The sequence below is a fragment of the Pestalotiopsis fici genome (genome assembly GCF_000516985.1).
Source record: "Pestalotiopsis fici W106-1 unplaced genomic scaffold PFICI_Scf_3, whole genome shotgun sequence".
In the NCBI taxonomy this organism is placed as follows: Eukaryota; Fungi; Ascomycota; class Sordariomycetes; order Amphisphaeriales; family Sporocadaceae; genus Pestalotiopsis; species Pestalotiopsis fici.
In genome coordinates this window covers 472,268-495,316 of record NW_006917093.1, presented here as the reverse complement: position 1 = coordinate 495,316, position 23,049 = coordinate 472,268, and the positions used below count along the sequence as shown (strand labels likewise).

At 39.1% G+C, this 23,049-nt stretch overlaps 4 protein-coding genes across 4 annotated transcripts; 2 read left to right on the top strand and 2 right to left on the bottom strand.

The window, feature by feature from the left end:
* Window positions 1–1,008: 1,008 nt before the first annotated feature.
* On the top strand, window positions 1,009–3,031 carry PFICI_04353 (uncharacterized protein; the record flags this gene model as incomplete). Its single annotated transcript, XM_007832934.1, has 3 exons — window positions 1,009–1,210; window positions 1,270–1,445; window positions 1,505–3,031. The coding sequence occupies 3 exons, from the start codon at window positions 1,009–1,011 to the stop codon at window positions 3,029–3,031; spliced, it is 1,905 nt and encodes a 634-aa protein (XP_007831125.1).
* Window positions 3,032–3,436: 405 nt separating this feature from the next.
* Window positions 3,437–7,374, bottom strand: PFICI_04352 (uncharacterized protein; the record flags this gene model as incomplete). Its single annotated transcript, XM_007832933.1, has 9 exons — window positions 3,437–3,669; window positions 3,731–3,808; window positions 3,874–3,958; window positions 4,025–4,135; window positions 4,192–4,485; window positions 4,533–4,813; window positions 4,872–5,262; window positions 5,322–5,657; window positions 5,791–7,374. 9 exons carry the CDS (start codon window positions 7,372–7,374, stop codon window positions 3,437–3,439), a joined length of 3,393 nt encoding a protein of 1,130 aa, XP_007831124.1.
* Window positions 7,375–10,677: 3,303 nt separating this feature from the next.
* PFICI_04351 (uncharacterized protein) lies at window positions 10,678–11,957 on the bottom strand (the record flags this gene model as incomplete). The annotated part of the gene is made up of 3 exons (XM_007832932.1): window positions 10,678–11,191; window positions 11,253–11,647; window positions 11,700–11,957. The coding sequence occupies 3 exons, from the start codon at window positions 11,955–11,957 to the stop codon at window positions 10,678–10,680; spliced, it is 1,167 nt and encodes a 388-aa protein (XP_007831123.1).
* An 8,992-nt stretch (window positions 11,958–20,949) lies between these two features.
* On the top strand, window positions 20,950–22,745 carry PFICI_04350 (uncharacterized protein; the record flags this gene model as incomplete). Its single annotated transcript, XM_007832931.1, has 3 exons — window positions 20,950–21,526; window positions 21,621–22,420; window positions 22,500–22,745. 3 exons carry the CDS (start codon window positions 20,950–20,952, stop codon window positions 22,743–22,745), a joined length of 1,623 nt encoding a protein of 540 aa, XP_007831122.1.
* Window positions 22,746–23,049: the final 304 nt, after the last annotated feature.

The following is a 23,049-nucleotide window of genomic DNA, read 5'->3' as shown; positions in this document are numbered from 1 at the left end:
ACCAGAGCAAAGAAATATGGGGCATGTACCGATCTAACGTTTATTATGCTGGAGGAGGTGTAGATTTAGTGGGCTGTACAGGCGAGTAACACTGAATTTGACCTCTGCGGTGATCGTGGAGGGTCCAGTGATCGCCATCTCCCAATGATTTGTTGTTGTTCGTGAGCACAACAGTACTCGGTTGTTGGGACTGTTTATTCTCAGCAACTTACACCCCAGATGACAAACTTTCCAGTTGGGGTAGACTTGATGATCTTGGGCCTCTCTAGGCGCCCATGGGTCATGATTTGACGTCCTAGCGTGCCTTTGGTCCAGATGGTGATCAGCGTGGCTACCGATACCCAGTTTGAGCAAACCAGTCGACCATTATCAACTTGATGCCGACATTGTGTTGATTTTGTTATTGCGCACTCGCTCCATGGTTTACTGTGCTAGCTTGAATTGAGTGGATGTCGAGAAGCATTCACAATATAAAAGACTTTGAACCTGCCCGTAATATGGCGGAACAACATAACGCTTTATGATCGAGTCACGAGGGTCAATCAAGTCACACAAATGGTGAACACCGGAAACCCAAGCACGAATCTCAAGGCCCCCCTTGCTCCGACTCTTCAGCTTCCCTGTCTTGGTAAGGCTTGACACAGATTGTGGGACATTTACGCCAATGGTAACTTGGCACATTACTGGCTTGATCCTTACGCCAGCATTCAGTTAATCATTTCTAGGGCAAATTCAAGGATTAAACATCCTAAATCCACAATAATACTCACCAACTTGCCAATTGCATTCAATTCAGTGATCCAGCCACAGCCTTACGTCAAATGGAAGATGAAAATGTAGACATATGCAAAGCTTGCCACAGTTCTAGCTGCACTAGTTTTCTGTTTCGGTGCTTAAATATACTAGCCCATCTGTCCCTCGAATCGTCGCGCCTTTTGACGCCCAGTCTCTTAGGCCCAGAGCTCTCTCATCTTGATTGCAGCTCAGGGCGAGGGTGAAGCAAACAAAATGCAATACGCCGGCGCTGCTTACGCTCCGATTGAAACAGCCCGAAACTCGTCACATGATGAAGTTTTGCTTAAATCGATACCTCAAGCAACAAATGAGATTACCGAGCCGCCGAGCCGCCCAACGCGCAAGCTTGGCCACTTTCAATACTGGCTACCAGGCATTCAAATTTCACTTACAGTCTTTCCGATTTTATTTATTGGTAAGTGGATATATCCAATAAAATGAGATAACCTGCTGACCATTACTTCTGTTCTATAGCCCTTGCTGCAACTGCGATTACTTTGGACAAACAGCCAATTTCTCGTACTGGCGACACAGCTCAGTATGCGATCGCACTAGCGCCTACGATCTTCCCAATTGTCTTTGCTGCAATAGTAGGCAAGTTCTTTAGAGTCTTGGGTCTATATCTGGCCGAGAGAGGGACCAAACTCGGAGTAGGTGGATCCTTGTTCTTGATTACGTTGGTCCAAGGCGCTCGTATTGATTTCTCTAGACCCTGGAGCGGTTGATAGGATCTCATTCACTCTTTGCCGTGGTTGAGAAACAGCTTGTCCTACCCGGCCAATATCTTCTTGGACTTGGCATGATACTTCTTTGGGCGCTTTCCCCAGTCGGTGGCCAATTGGCTCTGCGACTTTTGCAGACCTCTCCGCGAGTGACGTCGGACAACTCTACGATCCGATACCTGCCAATAAGCGCATGTCTAGAGACACCAATGGAAGGCGGACCCAGCGCCAACAATGCATGGCCATTATATGGACCACTATTCATGAGTTCCCTTATCGCGTCGCGTTCACTGGAAAATCCAAAGCAAGACATGTACGGAAACGTCAGAGTACCGCAACTTGATCGGCTCATGACAGGAGATACTGTTGACAACGATACGTGGGTAGTCGTGAACAGCACCGAGGAAACGCCCTGGTCTTCTCTACTTGGGGTTCCTGTTGCAGGCGTCCCCAAAACAGGTAACCTATCCTTTAATCTCGTCAGTAGGTATTATGCCATTGATTGCGATGCCGCTGTCCACGTCGAAAACAGCACCATATTTAGCAATACTTCGTCTGGTTTAGGCGCCGGCTACTACATGTGGGATGCTAGCAGTACGTTTGCTGTCCAGTCACCAGCAGGCAGCGAGCTTCTGCAACTATGGAATGGCACCCGTTTCATATTCAATATCACTTCGGCAAACGACTACACGGGCTCCGACGTCAGCTTTACGACTTGTTCACTATCTCCTCGAGATGTCGATTCATCTGTCCTCTGCAACGATGGATCATGTCAAGTTACCGCCATGAGAAACATGACAGTGGATCTCCCTCTGTGGTGGAGTCAATATTTTTCGCCCTTTCTAATCAGTCTGCACGACTTGCCCTTGGTGACGATTGGCGCCATGCATCAAGGTTCCAAGATATCCAGCACCTTGACTGAGATGTGGATACAAGATCCCCACGCTGTTTACGACCCCGAGAAGGACCAGAAATTTGCAAACTTTTCAATGCTTTCCAAAGAAACCATCAGTCAAAACATGGAAATATTATTCAATACATACTGGCAATCGATATGTGGTTCTAGGTATCTCTTTGGAGGCCTCAGCACAAACATGAGCCTGTACGACAATATTTTCAGCTACTATGAGGGTTCGGTAGTTGTTGATTTCAACACCAGCCAAGTCACAATCACCACACCCGACGGCGACGAATACAGCTGCAACATGACTTTTGCAACACTGCTGATTATTATATCGTGCATTCTGCTTTTGGTCAGCTTGGCATCGTTTACTTTGGGAACCATGACTCTCGCACCAGACATACTTGGTTATATATCTTCGCTCACAAGAGACAATCCATTTATCCCTGGTAACGAGGCCTCGCACCAGCATGGATTGGAGCGGGCAAAGGCATTAAACAATATGAAAGTCATTGTTGGAGATGTTGATGCTGGAGCCCAGTCAGGTTATATAGCATTTACCAAGAAAACCGCCAACATGCAAAGACTGCGGAGGGAAAGATTTTATCGATAACTCTAGTGTAGTCTAACGCATTAAGTTGACTTGAGTAGATGCAAGCTGCTAAAGCGTTTGGAAGTTTGGAAAGAGAAGGGATGGAAAACATAAGGAAGAGGGGGAAAAAAAATTGTAGATACTGACAAAAGACTAACTTTCAAGTTGCACTAGCCGCGAATCGAACGCGGGGCCCATCGATGGCAACGATGGATTTTACCACTAAACCACTAGTGCCTGAACCGAAATTTGTTTAATAAAATACATCACAGTACATCAAACTCCACACTCGACTTGGAAATACTTGATGCGATTACTTGGCTATTCATGAAGATATGTCGCACTTTTGTTTTGCTAAGCACACCATCGCCATGCATATTGCCACCATAGCCCGCATAATGCATTAAGCGCCACTGTTGACTCAAGTCATTGAACTTCCGATCCAGCAACTCCAGCATTCCATTCTTCATCTGACCTGCGAAGTCTTCCCTGATTTTTTATGCCCTGATTTTTTGTTTTTCGATTGAATGTCGCAGCGCCTGTGCTGAGCTTGGCATTTCCTGAATCAGGCTGGTTTTGTTTGTTCATTTGCGATATTGAATCCTTGATCGATCGCATTGAGATACTACGACCGGATTTGTCATCCGAAGGACTGGGATCTATTCATGTAATGAAGAGTCAGCCCTAATTTCATGCTTATATAAAAGAAATTAAACTCACCCAGAACATTTTTCCACATTGACTCCCAGTACAGAGCAAGCGTCGCGAGCACAACCGTGAAGATCAGAGAGCCGCCGACTGAAGAATAGAATTAGGAACCATAAGATCAAGACTGTCTGGGTAGGGTAATCGGAAGCACATACATATGACCCCGAACACCCAACCAGGTACATTTTGGAACGACTCAATGTCCAGAGCGAATAAAGAGGTCAGAAACGATAATGGGAGCTATTGGTTCAGGGACATTTGTAAGCGGAGCAATCTGTGAGTAAAGGCAAGATGAGCGGAACTTACAAAGATAATTGTAGAGATGGTGAAAAGCATCAAAGACTTTCCTTGCCGTGCAGCTTCTTCTGCCTGAAAATTTGCAATCTGGGTTCCGGAAAGAGACAGTGTTGAATCGACCTAAAGGTCTGAGCGTTAGGGGATACGAACACCTGTTGATTGATTGAAGTTCTTACAGCTGATTGGATCCTGGCAGCGTGACTCTCCATGTCCTCGATATCATGGGAAATGAAGCGCGAAGAGAGATTTGAACCACTTAAAGTTTTGTTGTAGATCTGGCGTTGGACAGTGTTCTGGTGGTTCACAACTGATCTTAGGATGTTTAGTTCGTCGCGAACATCTTTTATTTCACTGAGTAATTTCTCAGCGTCGAGGATTGCATCCTTGGCCACCTTCACCTGTGTGCTGATATCCGATTTCCCGCCTACTTCTCGGCGAAACTCCTCAAACAGGTTTGTTTCTCTTCGTCCCTATGATTCATTAGTCTCAAAACAGTAAGTTCAAAACAACTACATACAATGAAATTTATATGATTTGAGAAGATCTGTCGCATTGACAGCTTCTCAGCCTCATCATCTTTCTGCGTGTCAGTCTTTGGCGTCAGGTCTTCCCAAACTCGCCTTCTTTCATAGAACCCTATACAGTAGTCAACCATGACTTTAATCATCTCCGAAGTCGTCGCTGGTTGAGGTTGAGTACCACCTGTGGCTAATCGTTGGTTCAAATGCTGAATAAAGCCATCGATCCAGGACTGTTCGTAGTCATCAGGTTGGTGTGATGTGGCGCTTATCAGCCACTCTGGTTATATGAATTTAGTGACAAGTAGGTCTTTGAACAATTTTTGGAATGAACTCACTGTTCGCAATAGTCCAGATCCAGATCTGATTTACTCGAAGAATCGGCCAATATGTCTTATCGGTGTCAGGTGCATCGTTTGTGGGTAAGCTTTTGTTGCTGCGCCGTAAAAAGTGCTTGGTAACGACTTGACTTCTGTTACGAGATATGCAGTCTGTTGCGACTCCAGGTTCACCCATTTCTGGTGAAAAATGATAGTATGCTTCATCAAGAGTCGCACAGCCGTGGACAGTTTGACTTCCATCGTACTTGTCAATCAGATTGCGATATTTTCCTCCGATCTCATCTATTCGTCGCTCTGCGATTTTGCTGAGAACTGGCCAATTCTCGTCTTCTTTCCGGTCTTCGCTCTTCATTGTGCCAGTGAGCGTTGAGAAAGCTAGAAATGGCATCTGCAGATCTGTGGATTAGGACGACCATATCTTTTTGATTCAAGATAAAACATGCTTACATAGACAGCAGAGCTGGCAACGAAGGGAGACTGCTTTTGTTTCTCAACCCCTTGCGTGTCTTTTCCCACAACAACTCTCCCCTCGTCTTTTGTGTCCTCGCCGACCGATGATTCGTGAATGTGTGGAGCTTCAGCTGGGACATCCGTGTCTATATTCTCGTCTCGCGTCTTGGAAGCTGACAGATTTGATCTCTCTATGAATTGCGGTCTCATGATACGAGTCTTGGAGGATTGATCTGGAATCTGGAACCACGAGGTCCGCAGAAATGATTTGACGTCTGTGGTCTCTTCATCGCTGCGAATTTCCTCTCCATCCATGAGCTTTGATGACAGATCCTATTAGATGCATTAGATATTATTTTCACACCAGATAGTCGTGCCGACCGATGCCTTCAACATTACCTCCATCCATTTGATCTTAAATAATTCATTAGATATGTCAACGATGAGTGATTGTAGAAGTACGTACATTGGTTGCGGGTAGGTGTACCCAGATGAATTTGGCAGCCGTGGGTTGCTCGCGTTTTGCGTATAATTTTGAAAGCTCTTTTGCCTCGAGTAGAAGATTCATTGGCCCTTTCTCGTAGACGACATCGTAAACATTGTGGGCGCTCTGAATAGGCACATCGCGGCCGCCATAGAATTCAGCGACGATGGCATCGTCAAATTGTCTCATAGATTCAATCTCATCCAATCCGGGATATGAAACTTTCGAATCATTCTTCCCGTGTACGCCGAATAAAAGTCCCATTGGTGGGTTATGAAGAATATGAATGATTTTTGGATCTTTCGCATTCAGAAGTTTCCTGTCGGTGCTGGCGGTGGTGCCTCCGGTAGCATCCACCTTGCGATATTTCCTCTTGAAGTGTTTGAGGGCCGCACTGACTTGATTGATGGTTTCAGAGTCTCGAGGGGAGGCCGCGATAAGTGACCAGAGTATTTGAGGTTCTCTCTGACGTGCGGCCATCTCAATAGCCGAGTTATCTGAGGACCCCCGTTCATTTTGCTGCAGAAGAAGTTTGGCAATACGGTGTCTGCCGTGTCTTTCTGCAGCCCATGATAGATATTTCTTGAGATTTCCAAGGTCTTTAGAACCCTTGGGGGGTGAAGAATTCTTTTGCAGAAGGAACTTCACGACCTTTTCCGCTTGGTCATCCAGGTCGTCTTCGGTATACACTGCGTGTTCCAGCAACTCGTTCGCGGCCTTGGATACATCCTCATCGTCCGGGTGATCCGATGGGTCTTCGAACATTTTAACAATTCCTTGCGTGAATCTGATCTCGATAGCCCATTGAAATGCTGATTTTTGTTGACTGTGAGGCTTATACCGTTGTTTGCGTTGCGGCTTGATGTCAAGCAGGGTGTTCACACAGCTCATGTCTTCGTTTTTGATTGCCATAATCAAAGGTGTCTGGCCTTCATTATCTTGAGCTAGAATATCCGCGTTTTGGTCGAGAAGAAGCTTGATGATCTCCGACTCAGACTCTAGAACAGCTGTGTGTAGAGGAGTCCTTCCTTTTCCATCACACGCCTCTTTGTTTGCCCCATGACTGATAAGTAACGTAACAACATCCGAACTTCCATAGAAGCATGCCACATGCAATGGGGTCGAGTTGTCATGTTGTTTGTTGCACCAATTGAGTATATCGGAGAGATATTCCCTAAAATCTTTTCTTATCTCATTGATCATTACTTCCATTGATCTCTTGAGACCAAGTGTACTTGCGAGCCATAGAGCACTCCCCAATGTATTTGTACGAGAACTTTCACGAATGAGTTCGTTTGTTGTGCTTTTGACTTTAATGAAATTGCTGTCGGTTTCTTCGTCCTGTAAGTATTGATCCAGGAGAATTCGCTCGAGACGCCGTCTTTCGTTGGTTTCTTCAGGTTCCTCGGGCTCGGAGCTCTGGGAGGAAGAAGTATGACTCTGATCGTTTTCTGGATCCGACTCTCGTGGGTTCATCGCAGGATCTGTTCCCTCTCCTCCAGAGTTCGTGGTGGGCCTTGAGCTTTGCATCTTGACAAGTCCAGCATGCAAGTTTTCAACACCCATCGTTATTACGAAAAAAGATGGACAGTGCCTCGGAATGATGATTCAGATGATCGAAGAACAAAATATAGATGGACTTGCAAGCTAATCAGGTGTTTCGTATATGCAATCAATGCTCAAGTGAGTTTTATGTTAGAAAGACTACCAGAAATGAAAGCGCAAGTTGGATTGCAATGAAATGCGCGAGCTTCGGTACTCTCTGGATCGCATCTTTGTACAACACTCTGACGCCGGAATCGTACAGTAGTTGGGTGCGAGCTGAGTTGCACCCGGACCTTCCATCAGCCACGTCCCACATATCAACCTCTGAAGGCGCCAATAGGGTTAATCGAAATCAAAGCTGAAAGTGCTGACATCGGCGACCTTCAATCTTTTCGGCTGTATCTTTTTCTGGAAGAGGCAAATGAATAGAGATCAGCGCACCTAAGCGGCCCTTTCCATCCTAGCACGGAAGGTATCTGCGAAATCCGTACCCATTATTCCCTGCAAGAACCAGTAGCGTTCATCGTGATGCATACCTGTGCAACATTGATTCAGGCTGAGATTTGTTCAGAAAAGTGATCGGTCATAAACACTGTTTACGCCACAAAGGTGGAGATCCCTTGAAATGAAGCAGGAGCATGTCTCGTAAGACCAGCGACACATCGCGCTGGTTGTGACCGTGACACAATCAAGAGGTGAACTCCTATCCCTTGATCTGGCGAGCACCACCCTTTTGAATTTGATCGCCAAACACGTACCTACAAGACAAGCCAATTGCATGCGCTAATTTACACCTACGGTATATTATGCGGAGAATTTAACGAAAAGAACATAAATCCGAAAGAACCTTTTTTATATAATATACAAGTTATAAACCTGATTTCAAGTTATTTCTACTAAAAATTGAAAAAATAAGCATTAGCTGTGAAATAAGAGCAAAATATCTATATTTTTTGCTGATATTATGGAACTCACTCAAGTTTTCTGGGCTTGACGTACCCAAACTGCCACATCAGGCAAGTAGGGTGCTCACCATATCAAAGAATAATCATGCAAACTTGAATCCCATTAGTGAAGTGTTAGATCTTTTTCGATATGCCACCCGTACTTGTCATGCAATGAGAAAAAGAAAGCGAAAAAGAAACAGTTACCGAGATTAGGCACCGCTCTAGGGTGCGGTACAAATTTTGATTAGTAAACGCTCAGCTATTGCTTATTGCTATTTTTATACCAAGAAATATATGAATCGTCACTGCGCTGCGTTAAAAGTCCCGCACCATGGACCAGGGTCGCATGCACGTGCAATCTTAAATACTCAGAAAATCACTCGTGGCTGAGGCTATTTGTAGGGAAGGAAGAAGAAGAAAGGTTCAAGATTGTCAAACTTCATGGGACTCCCCGGACATCTGGGGTTGCATCACTTCTGTTCGGTTCACTGCCTATGTACTGCAATCCTGATTCATGGAGTGAGAGAGCTTTCCAAATAAAGCTCAAATAACCATTGAAACAATAGAATCGGAGCTGTTTCGTGTTGGGACTCTATCGAAGCGGGGAACCGAGGATCACTCAAAAGTATTGCTCTCCTGCTGCAAATGCGTGTGATTAAAGAACAAAATCTGGCATGAGATGACTAACCAATCCAATCTTGTCAGACTATCGCAACGAACACCATGGCCGCACTCCCAATAAGCCTGCATGGATGTGAAATTATTGCGCCGTATTCATAAACACTATTAGGCTAACTCATAGTGTGGAGGTTCACATTTTGTTCAGCTAGTGCAGTGGTTTGGTGCGACAGAAATGTGACCTCCGACGGGAGAGCGCTCGCTCTTGCAAGATCCACCCACTCTTGTTCAACTTTACCTTTTCCACATCACAATGGAAATCATCGATAATTATCGGTCTCGATGACGAGATGATTTCTTCTTTGTCCTCTTGCTAGAATGCGGCGCTCGGTAACTGTTACAGCAAGCCTTCATCCGTTTGCTCATGAGAAACCAATGTAGCAGCGATGGTACCATAGGCGCCTCCGAAGTACTGTTCCATCATGTCTCCCCAATCATTTCCCTCTTGGCAGTCATGAGAACACACTCATTCCTTCACCTTTTAGCTATGGCGTTGTATGATGCAGATGGAGTCAATCCGAAGGTATCTGATAACAAACTCACGCGTCAAGGAAATGGCGTCTTGGAATGTTTTCGGCATGTCCGCAAGTTCCATGCTTAATTGTCGAGCAGAGATGTTGCATGGAAAGGTGGCAAAATAGTTTTCTTTGCTCTAACGATATGAAAGGACAACCGTCATACTGACGTAGTCAGTACCCGCTGCAGATCACCTGCGTGGGTATATAATTCGCTCTTCAGCACCTCTCTTTTGTAGACTAGAGATCAACTCATACATCTTTCAATGCTTCCTCCATCATCTCGTCTTCAGTTCCCCCTTCACACATCGGCTCAGGTGAGAACAACATATCTTCCTGTTTCTCCTGGTTGTGGGCGATGAAGCCGTTGGCCCTTGTTGGTCCGGTCGCCCACATCAATCACCATCGTAGGTAACCGATAATCGGATGGGGAGTAGCAAGTCTTCCATTTTTTATCGCAGGATTGAATCCATTGGCAGAAAAATTCAATCCGGAATGCTTGAACGTCTATTACCAAGGCGGTCAGGGTCCACCCCGACATTAATGAGAACGAGTATTTACAAACCATGATTGACGATTATCACTGCAGAGATCACGTCGCTTGACAGGCCCGCTTTCCGAGGATCTTCTCTCTTCGGTCCCCATGAACTGGTATTCAGGTCTTGAAAAGCCTTGTAAAACCATTCTGACAAGGATCGACAGAGCTTACAAGCTGGTGAAGATGCTAAAGCTTCAAATACTTGAGTCGTAAGCTGTAGTGGCCGCGGGAAGGCTGAACATGTCGCACACGATGTCGACGGGAGCGTCGAAACATCTACGTTATCTAGTTGACTGAGATAGCCCACAATCTCGAATCCCATGAGGGTGTCATTGCTGGAGATGCATGAGGCCGAGGTAGGCTCCTTCCTCAACTCTTTCAATTGCTCAAACTGATGTATTTCCCGAGATTGCTCCTGTGTCATCGCTTGGTTCCACACATCCAAAAGCCCAAGTCTTAATGCCAATCCCCTAATACCTCGGGCTTGTAGGACATATTCGCTCGAATTCGGAGAACGATATCCAAGATAAACCCCAGATGTACCCCTATAGTGGCCCGGATAGAAATCTAGATGTGGTCCTCCCACCTCTCTTGCATAAGCTCGTCCCTTTATTCCAAAAGCTCGCCCCTTGACATTCAACATGACTTAACCCAGTATAGCAAATTCCCCGGGAAAACAGCTGCACTTTTTTTTGTAGTTGATCCAGTTTCTTTCTACGAATTCAATATGTAGTCCAATTTCCTGCAGTACCGTCACGTTGTTATCAATTCTATCCTCAAGCTCTGCGGCAACCATTGCATCCTCTCCGTCAAATAAATATGCAACCTGCTCCAGCGTTGTCCCCTTCGTTTCAATAAACAGAGACCAAATGCATAATACCTCTATATTCAAGATTACGATGTAGACAAAGTAGAAGCGCCACGCCAGGTATGCCAGGCTAATAAGGTTGATATATTGATTGAGAACCCTGGACAAGGCCGTCACAGCAAGGCACAATGCAAGTCCCTTGGCATGTAGGCCGTAAGGAAGAATCTCGGAACAGTACATCACCATTAGACCGGGCCAGGCAAATCCAGCCATACCATAGAAGAGAAAGATCATGCCGAGGACCGCACTGCTAGCTCCCGTGTTGCCCGTTTGCGCGTAGACTGCCGAACAACTATTGCGAAATCATGTTAGTATACTGCTTCAAGCACAAGTTATTGTTGGATAGTACTCACGCAGTCCAAATGCTGAACACGACAAGCATACCTATGGCCGCAGTGAGGAATAATGCTTTGCGACCAAGTCTATCCACCAGGAAGACGGAAAATCCAATGGCAACCAAGAATGACCAGATTTGCAAACCTCCATTGAATAGAGACTGGTACGTGGGATCGCTAATTCCGACCGAAGATAGAATATCGTGGAGATAGTATGACACGAGCCCGTTGCCAGAGCACTGACTGAAGAATGATGTCAGGACCACCAGTAGCAGACGTTTCCTGTTCCCACTGGTCTTCAAGAAAATTGACCATTCTTGCTCTGAAGCTCCCCGCTCCAATCGAATTGTATCCTGGATTTGCGCGAACTCGGCAAGAACAAAAGTGTTAGAGTGGTCGCCCTCTGCATGGTACTGTAGATTAGATCAGCATGCTGATTAATCATTCAGTGATGGCCGGACGTACCTTGAAGAGTATATCCCGAGCTTCGGAGGTTCTGTCTTTAGAGCACAGCCATCTTGGGCTTTCTGGAAGCGTGAAAATGCCAATGAGTTGAAGCAATGGCATCAAGGCCTGCAGAGCGACAGGAATTTGCCATGCCTTCTGCCCTTCGTACCCTACTGTTCCATAAACAGTCCATGCAGCTACAATGCTTCCCAGGTACCAGAGTGTGTTATAGAGCGTGGTGAGCTTTCCGCGATGTTGTGGATAAGCAAGTTCCATAATCAGCAATGGAGCAGCGCCAATGGAGATATTCGAGCTATAAAAGAGTTGGTTATTTCAGACTTGATTTTGTAGGTAAAATAGACAGGCACAATGGAGCTCACCCAAATCCGACTAGGAAACGACCGCCGATAAATATGTTACGAACATGCACCCTTGCAGGACAACCAAGGAAGGATAAGTACGGCCAGGAAAAGCGACCAAAGGCAAAAAAACAAAACCAACCCACTAGAAGTCACGTAACGACGTTACGTGCACCAGGATCAGCTGCTTAATTATGCTTAATTAAAATTAACTAAATAAGGGTTAGCAATATAAAGCAATATAATCGGGGCTAATATTAATAAAGAAATAAATAAATATATATTATAAAAGGATTTTTTATATATATAATTATTACCTTAATAATTAATTTAAGCATTTATTTTATTTATAAATAAAGCATTTAATACGCTTTAATAATTATATTTATAATATTAAATTAAAACCACCTTTAATTATTTTTTGCTTAATTTAATATTTTGCTTAACGTTCCCTATTAGCATAAACCTTAATACCCCTATACCTAGGTTTATTTTAGAAACCCGTAATATAATCGTAATATTTTAATTATTTTTATTTAAGTACGTTACCTAAGTTATTATTAAGCAATACCTCGTATAAAAAATACTATATTTTGAAACGGAAGCGTTATTAATAATTTAATTAAAAGAGTAGACGTTTTCGCAATAATTTAAACGTTGCAGGAATAAATATAAACGCTATATACCTAAAATTAATAGCTTTAAAAAACCTACCTCGAAATTAAAGGAAATAACGAATAGCTTACTAAATAAATTACCGCCATCCCCGGACCAAGGGCAAAATCTAGTAATAGGTATAAAATCCCTTTATTATCTTATTATAATAAAAAGGAAGGAAGCATATAAGCCTTTTTTACTTAAATAAAGGCTTACCTTCGGTTTTACCGTAATAATATTAAAACCGAAAAAAATAAGATTTTAGGCATTGCCGGATTTTTTTAAAGGCACGGCTTTAAAATAATTCGAACCTATTATAAAAGATTATTTTAAAAACCCGGACGACGATAAAAACGATAATACTAAAAAAATCTTCCGACGGTACTCTAAATTCGAACGATAGCTTAAGGCTATTTTTAGTAACCCCGACGAAATTCGCACGGCCGAGCGCGAATTTATGCAATTTAAGCAAAAAGGATTAGCTGCTAAATACGCCGCCGAATTTAAATAAATTATATTTCGCACCGAGTAAATTAACTATAATACGATAATAATATTATTTTACGCAGGATTACGAAACGACGTTAAAAACGAAATATCTAAAAAAAACCGATTTAACGATTTTTATAAATATATAAAACGCGTTATTAAAATCGATAACCGCTTATATAAAAAACGATTTAAAAAGGGTAGAAACGGCCCTAAATCTTAATTTAACTTAAAAAGAGTACGGTTCGGAAAACCTCGCAAAAACCAAGGATAAAGGAAAAAAACCTTTTACAGATAGCATAACGGACCAATAAATCTCGACGCTACGTAGCGCAAAAATAAAACCAAAATTAAATGCTATAATTATAATAAAATAAAATATTACGTTAGCGAATATCGCTAATTTAAAAAGCTTAAATTTAAGCTTATATTAAAAGGTAAAAAATAATTTAATAATATTAAGCGAAACGATATATTTTATAAGTTATTTTTATAAACGGCGTGCTTCGATAACGCTTATTAAACGTATAAGTTTAGCAAAAATAATAGTAAATAATACCCTAAGGAACGAAAAACTTTAATAATTATACGCTTAGGAAGAATTATTATTTTTAGCCTAAAAAAATAAATATAAAATAATAATAGCGAAATTATATTTAATGCTTTAAAAAATAAAGCTTATTTTTAAACGTAACGGGCCGAATACCGGGCCCGAAATATAAAATTAAAAGGATTAATCGACGATATTAATAATAACGATAAAAACTATAGTAAAATCGACCCTTACGCACCTAATAATATTTATAGCATCGATAAACTACCGGAAAAATAGCGATTAATATAATAATTATAAATTTTAAATAACGAAATATTCGAGGTTATAATTCGACGAAATCGACTAATTAAGCTAAATATTTTTTATATTATTATAATAGCGGAGTTATATAAAATAAAATAATAATTCGTAAAGATTTTTTAAAAAATTATAAATATAGTATAAAAAAAAAACTTTAGGAGCTATTTTTAAAGACGATTTACGATTTAATATTAAATATAAATAATATTATTAGATTGCGTAAATAGGATATATTAATTTAAAATGCGACGAATACCTAGAATTAAAAATTTAATAAAAAATCTTCCTTTTTAAAATAGGAAAAACCGTTATAAATTACCTTTATTTAGCGGGATTTATAAAAAAGGCAAAAATAAGCTATTGCGATATTTAAGGATACGTCGTATTTGCTACGCATTTTAGCTTAAAATAATATTCGGATATAAAGAAACGGATATGGTTAAATTATATAATAAACGAATATAACCTTTATATAAAAAATAAGGCTAAGGTATAGCGATAAATTAAAAAGCTACGGGCTACCGGATAATTTTAAATAACCCTAATTCGATATATAATAGTAATCGATAACGCTATAAAAACGATATAAAAAGCGCCGCTATAATACTTTTAATTATCGATAACTTAATTAATTATTTTAGTTAAAAAAATTACTAATAATATTAGTTTATTAGGAATTAAACGACTTTACTTAGAATATAAAAAGACCGAGGAGCTAGGAAAGCTTTTTAGGGATAATAAAAAATAAGGAAATACTTTTAAAACCTAAAAAGGAATAAACAAACCACCTAAATAATACGGAAATCGACCTTTACGAGCTAAAGAAAACCTAAGTATATTAAAATAATAAATATATACGGCCGCCGAAAAACAGCGAGCTAATAAACGACTAAATAAAAATCTAGGAAAAGATTTAGATTATTTTTAAAGCGATAAAAGTGGTCTTTAGGAAGGAAGTTTATATATGCTATAAACGGCATTAATATTAACGAATACTTTACGATCTAAATTGGGATTATAAATTAAAAAATACGAGCCTTAATAGATACGGGAGCTTAAAGAAATTTTATTTCGCTAATAATCGTTAACGCTTTATAAATATTATAAAAGCAAAAAAAGACGCTTTACGCATTCTAAATTATTAATAGAGAATTTATATTATACGGAAATAGAATTATAAGCATAGAAATTGCGTATATTTAAATTTATATCTAAAATTACGAAAAAAAACTTAAATGCGATATTATAAAAATTACGGATTACGATATTATCTTAAGGATACCTTAATTATAAGCGAATAATCTTAAAATAAACTAGAATACCGGCTAATTTTAGTAAAATATACTAAAAAGAGAATTAGCCTTTAAAAAGCGCTAAAATAAGCCTTTAAATAACCTTAAAATATTTAAATTCTATTTTATAATTAAGTATATTAAACCGGAATTCGAGATTAAAGTATTAGGAAAATATTAAAAGTTTAGTAATTTATTTAGTAAAATATTAAAAATAGGGTTACCAAAGCATATAAAATACGATTACGAAATATCCTTTTAGGAAGGAAAAGAACCGTATTTCGTATTAATATACCTAATAAAATTTTAATATAAAAAGGCATTAAAGGAATATTTAGTAGATATGTTATAAAAAGGATGGATTACGGAATTTATTTTATTTATAGGATATTTAATATTTTTTATATTTAAGAAGAGCAAGGACGGAAAACCTAAATAAAAACTTTATATTAATTACCGCAAGTTTAACGATATTACGATTAAAAATAAATATTTTTTATTTTTAATTAAAGACTTACGTAATAAATTGTATAGAGCCTAATAGTTTACGGCTTTAGATTTGCTTAACGCGTATAGCTTAATACGCATTAAAAAAGGAGAAAAATAGAAAACCGCTTTCCGTTATAAATATAGATATTTCGAATATAAGGTTATGCTTTTCGGATTAACTAACGCACTAATAAGCTTTTAGAATATAATTAACGACGTTTTAAAAAAATATTTCGATAAATTCGTAATAATATATTTTAATAATATATTTATTTATTTTAAAGACTTTAACGAATATTAATAATATATTAAAATAGTGCTATAAAAGCTATAAAACGCGAACCTATTAATTAACCTAAAAAAAAGCGAATTTTATAAAAAAAAAGTCATTTTCGTAGGATATATGATATCCCCCGAAAAAATTAAAATAAAACCATCTAAAATTTTAATAATAAGGGATTGGCCTATTCCGACTTCGGTAACGGAAGTTAGATCCTTTTTAGGATTTATAAATTTTTACCGAATATTTATTTAGGGATTCGGAGGGATTGCCGCATTATTTACGTATTTAATAAAAAAAGATATACCTTTTAATTAGATAACCGAAGTATAAAAAGCCTTCGAAATAGTTAAAAAACGAATTATAGACGAACCCGTAATACGTATAATAAACGCGGAACGAAAATTTAAAATCGAAATAAACGCCTCGGATTACGTTATAGGCGGATAATTTACGTAAAAAGATAATAACGGGAAACTATACCTAATTATATTTTATAGCAAAAAGTTTACGAAAAAAAAATTAAATTATTAAATTTACGATAAGGAATTTATAGCTATTATCGAAGCATTTCGAAAATGGAAATACTACCTTAGCGGAACTAAATACTAAATTAAAATTTATACCGATTACAAAAATCTAGCCTTATTTACTACTAATAAAAAATTTAATAAGCGATAAATTAGGTAAGCAGAATTTTTAGCAAATTTTAATTTTAAAATTATTTACCGTAAAAAATTAGAAAACGGCAAAATTAACGCTTTAAGCCGAAAATCGGATTATTTCCAAAAAATACTAAAAAAAACTAATACCATTTTTTCGATAAATAATAACGGAGACTTAATATTAACCGTAACCTTATACACAGCTATAAAGGTTATTAATAACGAAAATTAAATAAAGAAAATTATCGATATAGCACGACCACTATTCTAAAACCTATTTTATAACCTAGCATTAAAAATAAAAAAATTCGAAAATATCGTTAAATATAACGGTAAGTTATAAATCCCGGATAAACTCCGAAAAGACCTTATTAAAAATTATTATAAATTATTAATTTACGGATATTAAGGAGTTTTTAAGACCTTTAAACGAATTTAATAAAAATTTGATTGCCTAAACCTCCGATAAATAATTAGCAAAGTTATTAAAGAATATAATTTATGCAATAAAGTAAAGTTAGCATAATATAGGTAATATAAAAAATTATAATTTATATTACCGCTAAATAGGGTATAAAAATTTATTATATTAGATTTTATAGTAAAATTATTATTTTCGGAAGAACCTTTAATTAGGACTTTTTACGATAATATCCTAATATTTATAAAACGATTTACGAAATACGCTTATTTTTTCCTATATAAAGAAGCTAGTAACGTAAAAAAACTAGCTTATATATTCCTTCGAATAATAGCTAGCTAATACGGATTATTAAATAAAATTATTTTAAATCGAAATAAGTTTTTTATATTAAAATTTTAGAAATTATTTATTAATTAGCTAGGATGCGATTATAAGCTTTCGACGGCTTTTTATCCGCAAATTAACGGATAAATAAAACGAATTAATTAGGTATTCGAAGAATATTTTAAATATTACGTTAATTACGAATAAAATAATTAGGTTATACTATTGCTATTCGCGCAATTTGCATATAATAATATAATACGAGAACCTATTAGAATATTATTATTTTACGCTAATTACGGGTATGAACCCGATATTACTAAAAAATTATTAAAAAAAAAGAATTTGTATTATACGCTATTTTACGCGTCGAATAATTTAAAAACCTATAAATAAAATTTTAAAAAACCTTTATTGCTATTTAATAAAAAATAAAAACCCGATATAATAAAAAAAAAATTAAAGGATTAATTTTTAAAAAAGGAAATAAAATCTATTTTTTACGTAAAAATATTAAAATAAAACGATTAAACGATAAATTTAATTTTAAAAAACTTGGATTATTTAAAATCGATAAAAAAATTTCGAATATTAATTACCGATTTAAGCTATTAAAAATTATAAGAAATTATAAAACCTTTTATATTTTATTATTCGAATTAGTACCAAAAAACGCTAAAATCGACGAAATACTAAAAACCGAACTAAATTAGTAAAGCTATAACGTCGAAAAAATTATTAATTATAAAAAGGTCGGATAAAAATACTAATTTTACGTTAAATAGGAAAATTACCTATTTAAAAAAATATTTAGGAATTTAAGAAATATATTAAAAGCTGCGACGCTTTTAATTAATATTTTTAATTTTATTAAAAAAACTAGGATTTATAAAATTATTTTCGAAATTAAAACTCCCGAGCTTAATAAAAGGGCTAGAACCAAAAAAATTATTTTCGAAATTAATAAAAGCCTAATTAATAATATTGAAGCCCGGTACGGAAAAAGCTAAAATAAAGGCCTCCGCTTTAAAGCGCTTTTGCTTTTTTAATTTTTTAAGGGATTTAAGGCCGCGTTGCATTAATTTTATATTATTTATACGCGCTATTTTTTTTAGTTTCCGAAAACGGATTAAACGAGCGACGGCTTTGTTTATCTCCTCCTAATAACGACGTTATAATTTTAGAAAACGTTTTTCCGTAATAACTTTTTTGCAAAAAAGCCTTTAATGCTCCGCCCGCAAACGCTAAAGGGATAAAAAAAAAACCTTTTAATTATTATAACGATAACTTAAGCGGGAGTACCGCTTATATTTTGTTACCTTTTTTATTATTATATATTTTTCGTTTGCGTCGAAATAAATAGGATACGGTATAATTTTGAAACTAAAATCGGAAAAGGATTTTAATAAATCGTAACGACGAATAATCGAAGGAGCCGGAATAGAACGAATTTTTTTACTTATTAACCGTTTCTAAATACGGTTAAATATAATAACTATATATTATAAATTATAAAAAAAAGGGAAAAAAGCTACTATAAAGGAATAGGACGAAAAGACTTATTTATATAGCTTAAAAATCTTTTAGGGATAAAAAATATAAAAAAAAGAGCTAATATTACGAATATATATTTTTATAGGATAATTAAAGAAAAATAAATATGGCTAGGAAAAGCGACTAAAGGCAAAAAGACAAAATTAACCTATTAGAAGTTACGTAACGATATTATATATATTAGGATTAGCTGCTTAGTTATGCTTAATTAAAATTAATTAAATAAAAGTTAGCAATATAAAGCAATATAATCGGGGCTAATATTAATAAGGAAATAAATAAATATATATTATAAAAGGATTTTTTATATATATAATTATTACTTTAGTAATTAATTTAAGCATTTATTTTACTTATAAATAAAGCATTTAATACGCTTTAACAATTATATTTATAATATTAAATTAAAACTATTTTTAGTTACTCTTTGCTTAGTTTAATATCTTGCCTAACGTTCCTTATTAGCATAAACCTTAATACCCCTATACCCAGGTTTATTCTAGAAACCCGTAGTATAGTCGTAATAAAATAGTCCGTTATTCACTTGCGGAATGGCTAGCTTTCTTTAGTTTACTGTTTCGCTTTACTGTCTGTCTGCTTGTGTCTCACATTGTAAAATCACGCCAACGAGCAGGAAGATGATACCGATAGCGGTAGCAATGCGTCGACCAAACATATCCGCCAGGTAAGGTGCTACAAAAAGATGATTAAATCAACGTACTCGTCCACTTCGAAAAGCTAAAGGCACCTATATATAAACAGAGCAGCGAAGCCGCCAATATTTACAATGGCAGTAAAAAGACCGATAGTTACGCCAGTGGGATTGCTAAAGTCTAAGACGATACGTTAGCTAGGAGTGCTCGTCGAGATGGCGAAATCAACTTGCAGGACTGCCATTGAATCATTGTCTGGAGACCATTCAAAAGGCTTCCATCATATCCGTTAATAGTGGCACAGAGCATGAGAATCGGCATGCGAAGATATAGGCTCCGGAGATTGGCTCTCTTATACCAAGTCATAACGGGCACTTCTAGAAGCCTAGAATCGGGTTCTGTTACATGTTTCTTGGAACTGGGGTTAACCGCGGCCATGATGGTGGTAGTTGAAGTAGCTTATTGATGGATGTATAGGAATCGGATACTAGAAACTCTTTCGTGAGGAACAAACGAAGAGCACACAGGACCGAGGGGGAAATCAGTGCTTATTTTAAGGATTCCTAAAGAAAATCTTCAGAATGGCATCGACAAAATCGAATATATTGCATGGACTAAATTTACTGAGACCAAGCTAGTTCAAGTATGGGCCTAACGCTAGATCAATTGGTTTATGGTATCATGGGTAAAAACCGCAAGGGGGCCAGCGTACAGCTTCGTATCTCTCTAAACAAAGTAGATACCTAGGTAAATACTTGACCCACTACGTTTTTCCCCCGGCATGATACCCTAGTATGCTGCCTCGATCTTTCTCCATGTAATTTTGAGCTAGTTTGCCGGTGGCTTGGTTATGGCATTCGTTTTCACAAGGTGTCCATCTCTTGCAATGCGGCGACTATTTTAGTGCCGCCTCCCCGCCCGCCCCCAGAACTGGCCTGTCCAAGCGACCCAATGGTATAATGCGCCCACCGGAGCGGAGATTTAGTGCAGGTTTGGCCCTTACAGTACCTTAGCGAGGCGTTGCGGACTGGGAACCAGTTAAAATACCCGATTCCCACCAGCAATAATTGCCCTGGACTCTCCAGCTCATTCTTTTTCATGGTTACGCTCCATCCCTCGGCCATTGGCAGTTTTGACATATCGACACATTGGGACAAGATGCAGATCATTCTGCTCGGCGACGACAGCTACTAATTGGCGTATTCCGCATCCCCTCAAGATCCAGGATGAAGCGAGCTACGGCGTGCGAGCGATGCCGGCTAATTAGACGCCGCTGCATGCGCCGCGGACTCGGACAGGCTTGCTCGCTATGTCAATCCAGGAACCTCCAATGCTCATTTGCAAAGTCTGAGATCTTACGAGCACCAAGGCCAATTTGGGTCTGCCCTGCTAGTCAACGGATTGCGGCACAGTCCACAACAATAGATGCTCCCGACACCACAGCTACGAGGGACGTGACTGCTATCGAGCTTCTCCCGGCAAGCACTGTGAGAGAGATGGTTGAGCACTACCTCACCAAGCTTCATGATCGACCACATAGCCTCTTCCACCCACAATCCCTTCTTCGTAGCATTGAGGACGGGACAATCAAGAAAGCTCTACTCTATTCAATCTGCAGCTTGGGCTGCAGATTCATGGCCACAAGCAGTCTGCGGGATTTGGAAACAGTTTTCATGGCCGAGTCGAAATCTTTGTTGCAAGCGGATTTCGAGCACGTGTCTGTTCAAAACATACAAGCCTGCATCCTTGTCGCCAACTTGTGTGCAGCTCACTTGCAGACTCAATCCGAAGCACTTTACTTTCGTAAGTCATTTTTCTTTGGCCATCTTGTGTCAGGATGGGGCCATTGCACCGTAAACATCTCTCGCTAAAGCAATGTGATAACACGACTTGAAAGGAATGGCAAACAGCATCATGCAGATCATGGAAGTTGCGGACCCTTTACCATCCTGTACTTCCGCCATAACGAAAGAAATAAGACGGCGCATATGGTGGACGCTGTTCATGGCTGACTACTGGTGCTCTTCGGGATTGGATCTGCCGAGGCAGCTGAATTACTGTGACAGGGTTGACTTACCCATGGCGGAGGACGTGTTTCATGCAATGAGAGAAGACCATATCGAGTATCCCATCGCCACAAGTTGGAAACCTGGTCTATGGGCACATATGATCACCCTTGTTCAATTCTTTGGGCCGGTGATGGATCTGAATCGACGTTGCGCATCACCAAGCTTTTCTGCAGAAGAGAGAGATCGTACTGTAGCTGCACTCTCCTTGCAACTCCACCAATGGGAAGAGATGCTACCCTGTGATGTACGGAACTCTACTGAGAACCTTCTAGAGCACAAGGCCCGCGGCTTGGGAGGACCATTCGTCGCCTTGCACCTCGGTTTCCATCACTACGCGACACTGCTTTACTTTCAGTTTCTCTCTTCTCCGAATGAACCCCTCTATGCACGACGTTGCAAATATCATGCCAGGGCCTACAGCACCCTGCTTGAGCAAGCTCGGAAGACGGGAAGTTGCGAGGCTGTTTATCCAACTGTCGGGCATATGGCAACGGTATCATCCGCCACCCTGCTATACACGCTCCTCTTCGGCGATGAGTTTGAGCTTGCGGATTCCAGAGCCGGCCTGAACACCAACTTTGAAGCATTGATAGAGCTCAGAACATATTGGCCACGATTGACATCATGGGTAAGTACGGGACAGGCTGCCATTATTTTCACATGTAGTGCTAGGCCACCTATAGAACGAGCTAACCTGGCCCTGACAGCAAATTGAACGTCTCATCACCTTTCAAAACTTGTGTCTACTTGCTGTCAGAAACGAAAACGCTCAAACTCATCAACTTGACAGATGGATGCTGAGATTCTTAGTGGAACATGCACTACCCCTAGAAAGTAAGGTGCCGGGATTAAGCAATATGAATGGAATGTGGGTTCAGGCTCAAGAGCTACGCAAGCAAGGTCGCTTCACAGATTTCACTGAGATGGCGCCAGCGCACTATACTGGCGTCTGATGGTCATGAATAACAGTTCGATCCACCGGACTTTGTCTACATAAGCTTACCCCTTGTATCTCCAAATACGGAGGTTACAATCGGGCCAGCACACGTGAGTGCGGGGAAGTGGAGAGAATGAAGGCCTCAATCTATCCTGTGAACCGCACCTATGTCACTTTTGCACTCCCAAGATTCGTACCCACCCTTCCCCCAAAATCCCACTCCACCGGACGAAATGTTGAGTGTGTGTGTACAGTGAGTTAGGTATTAAGACTACGTTACCTACTATACTGGGCACAAGGGTTACATATACCCATAGCCG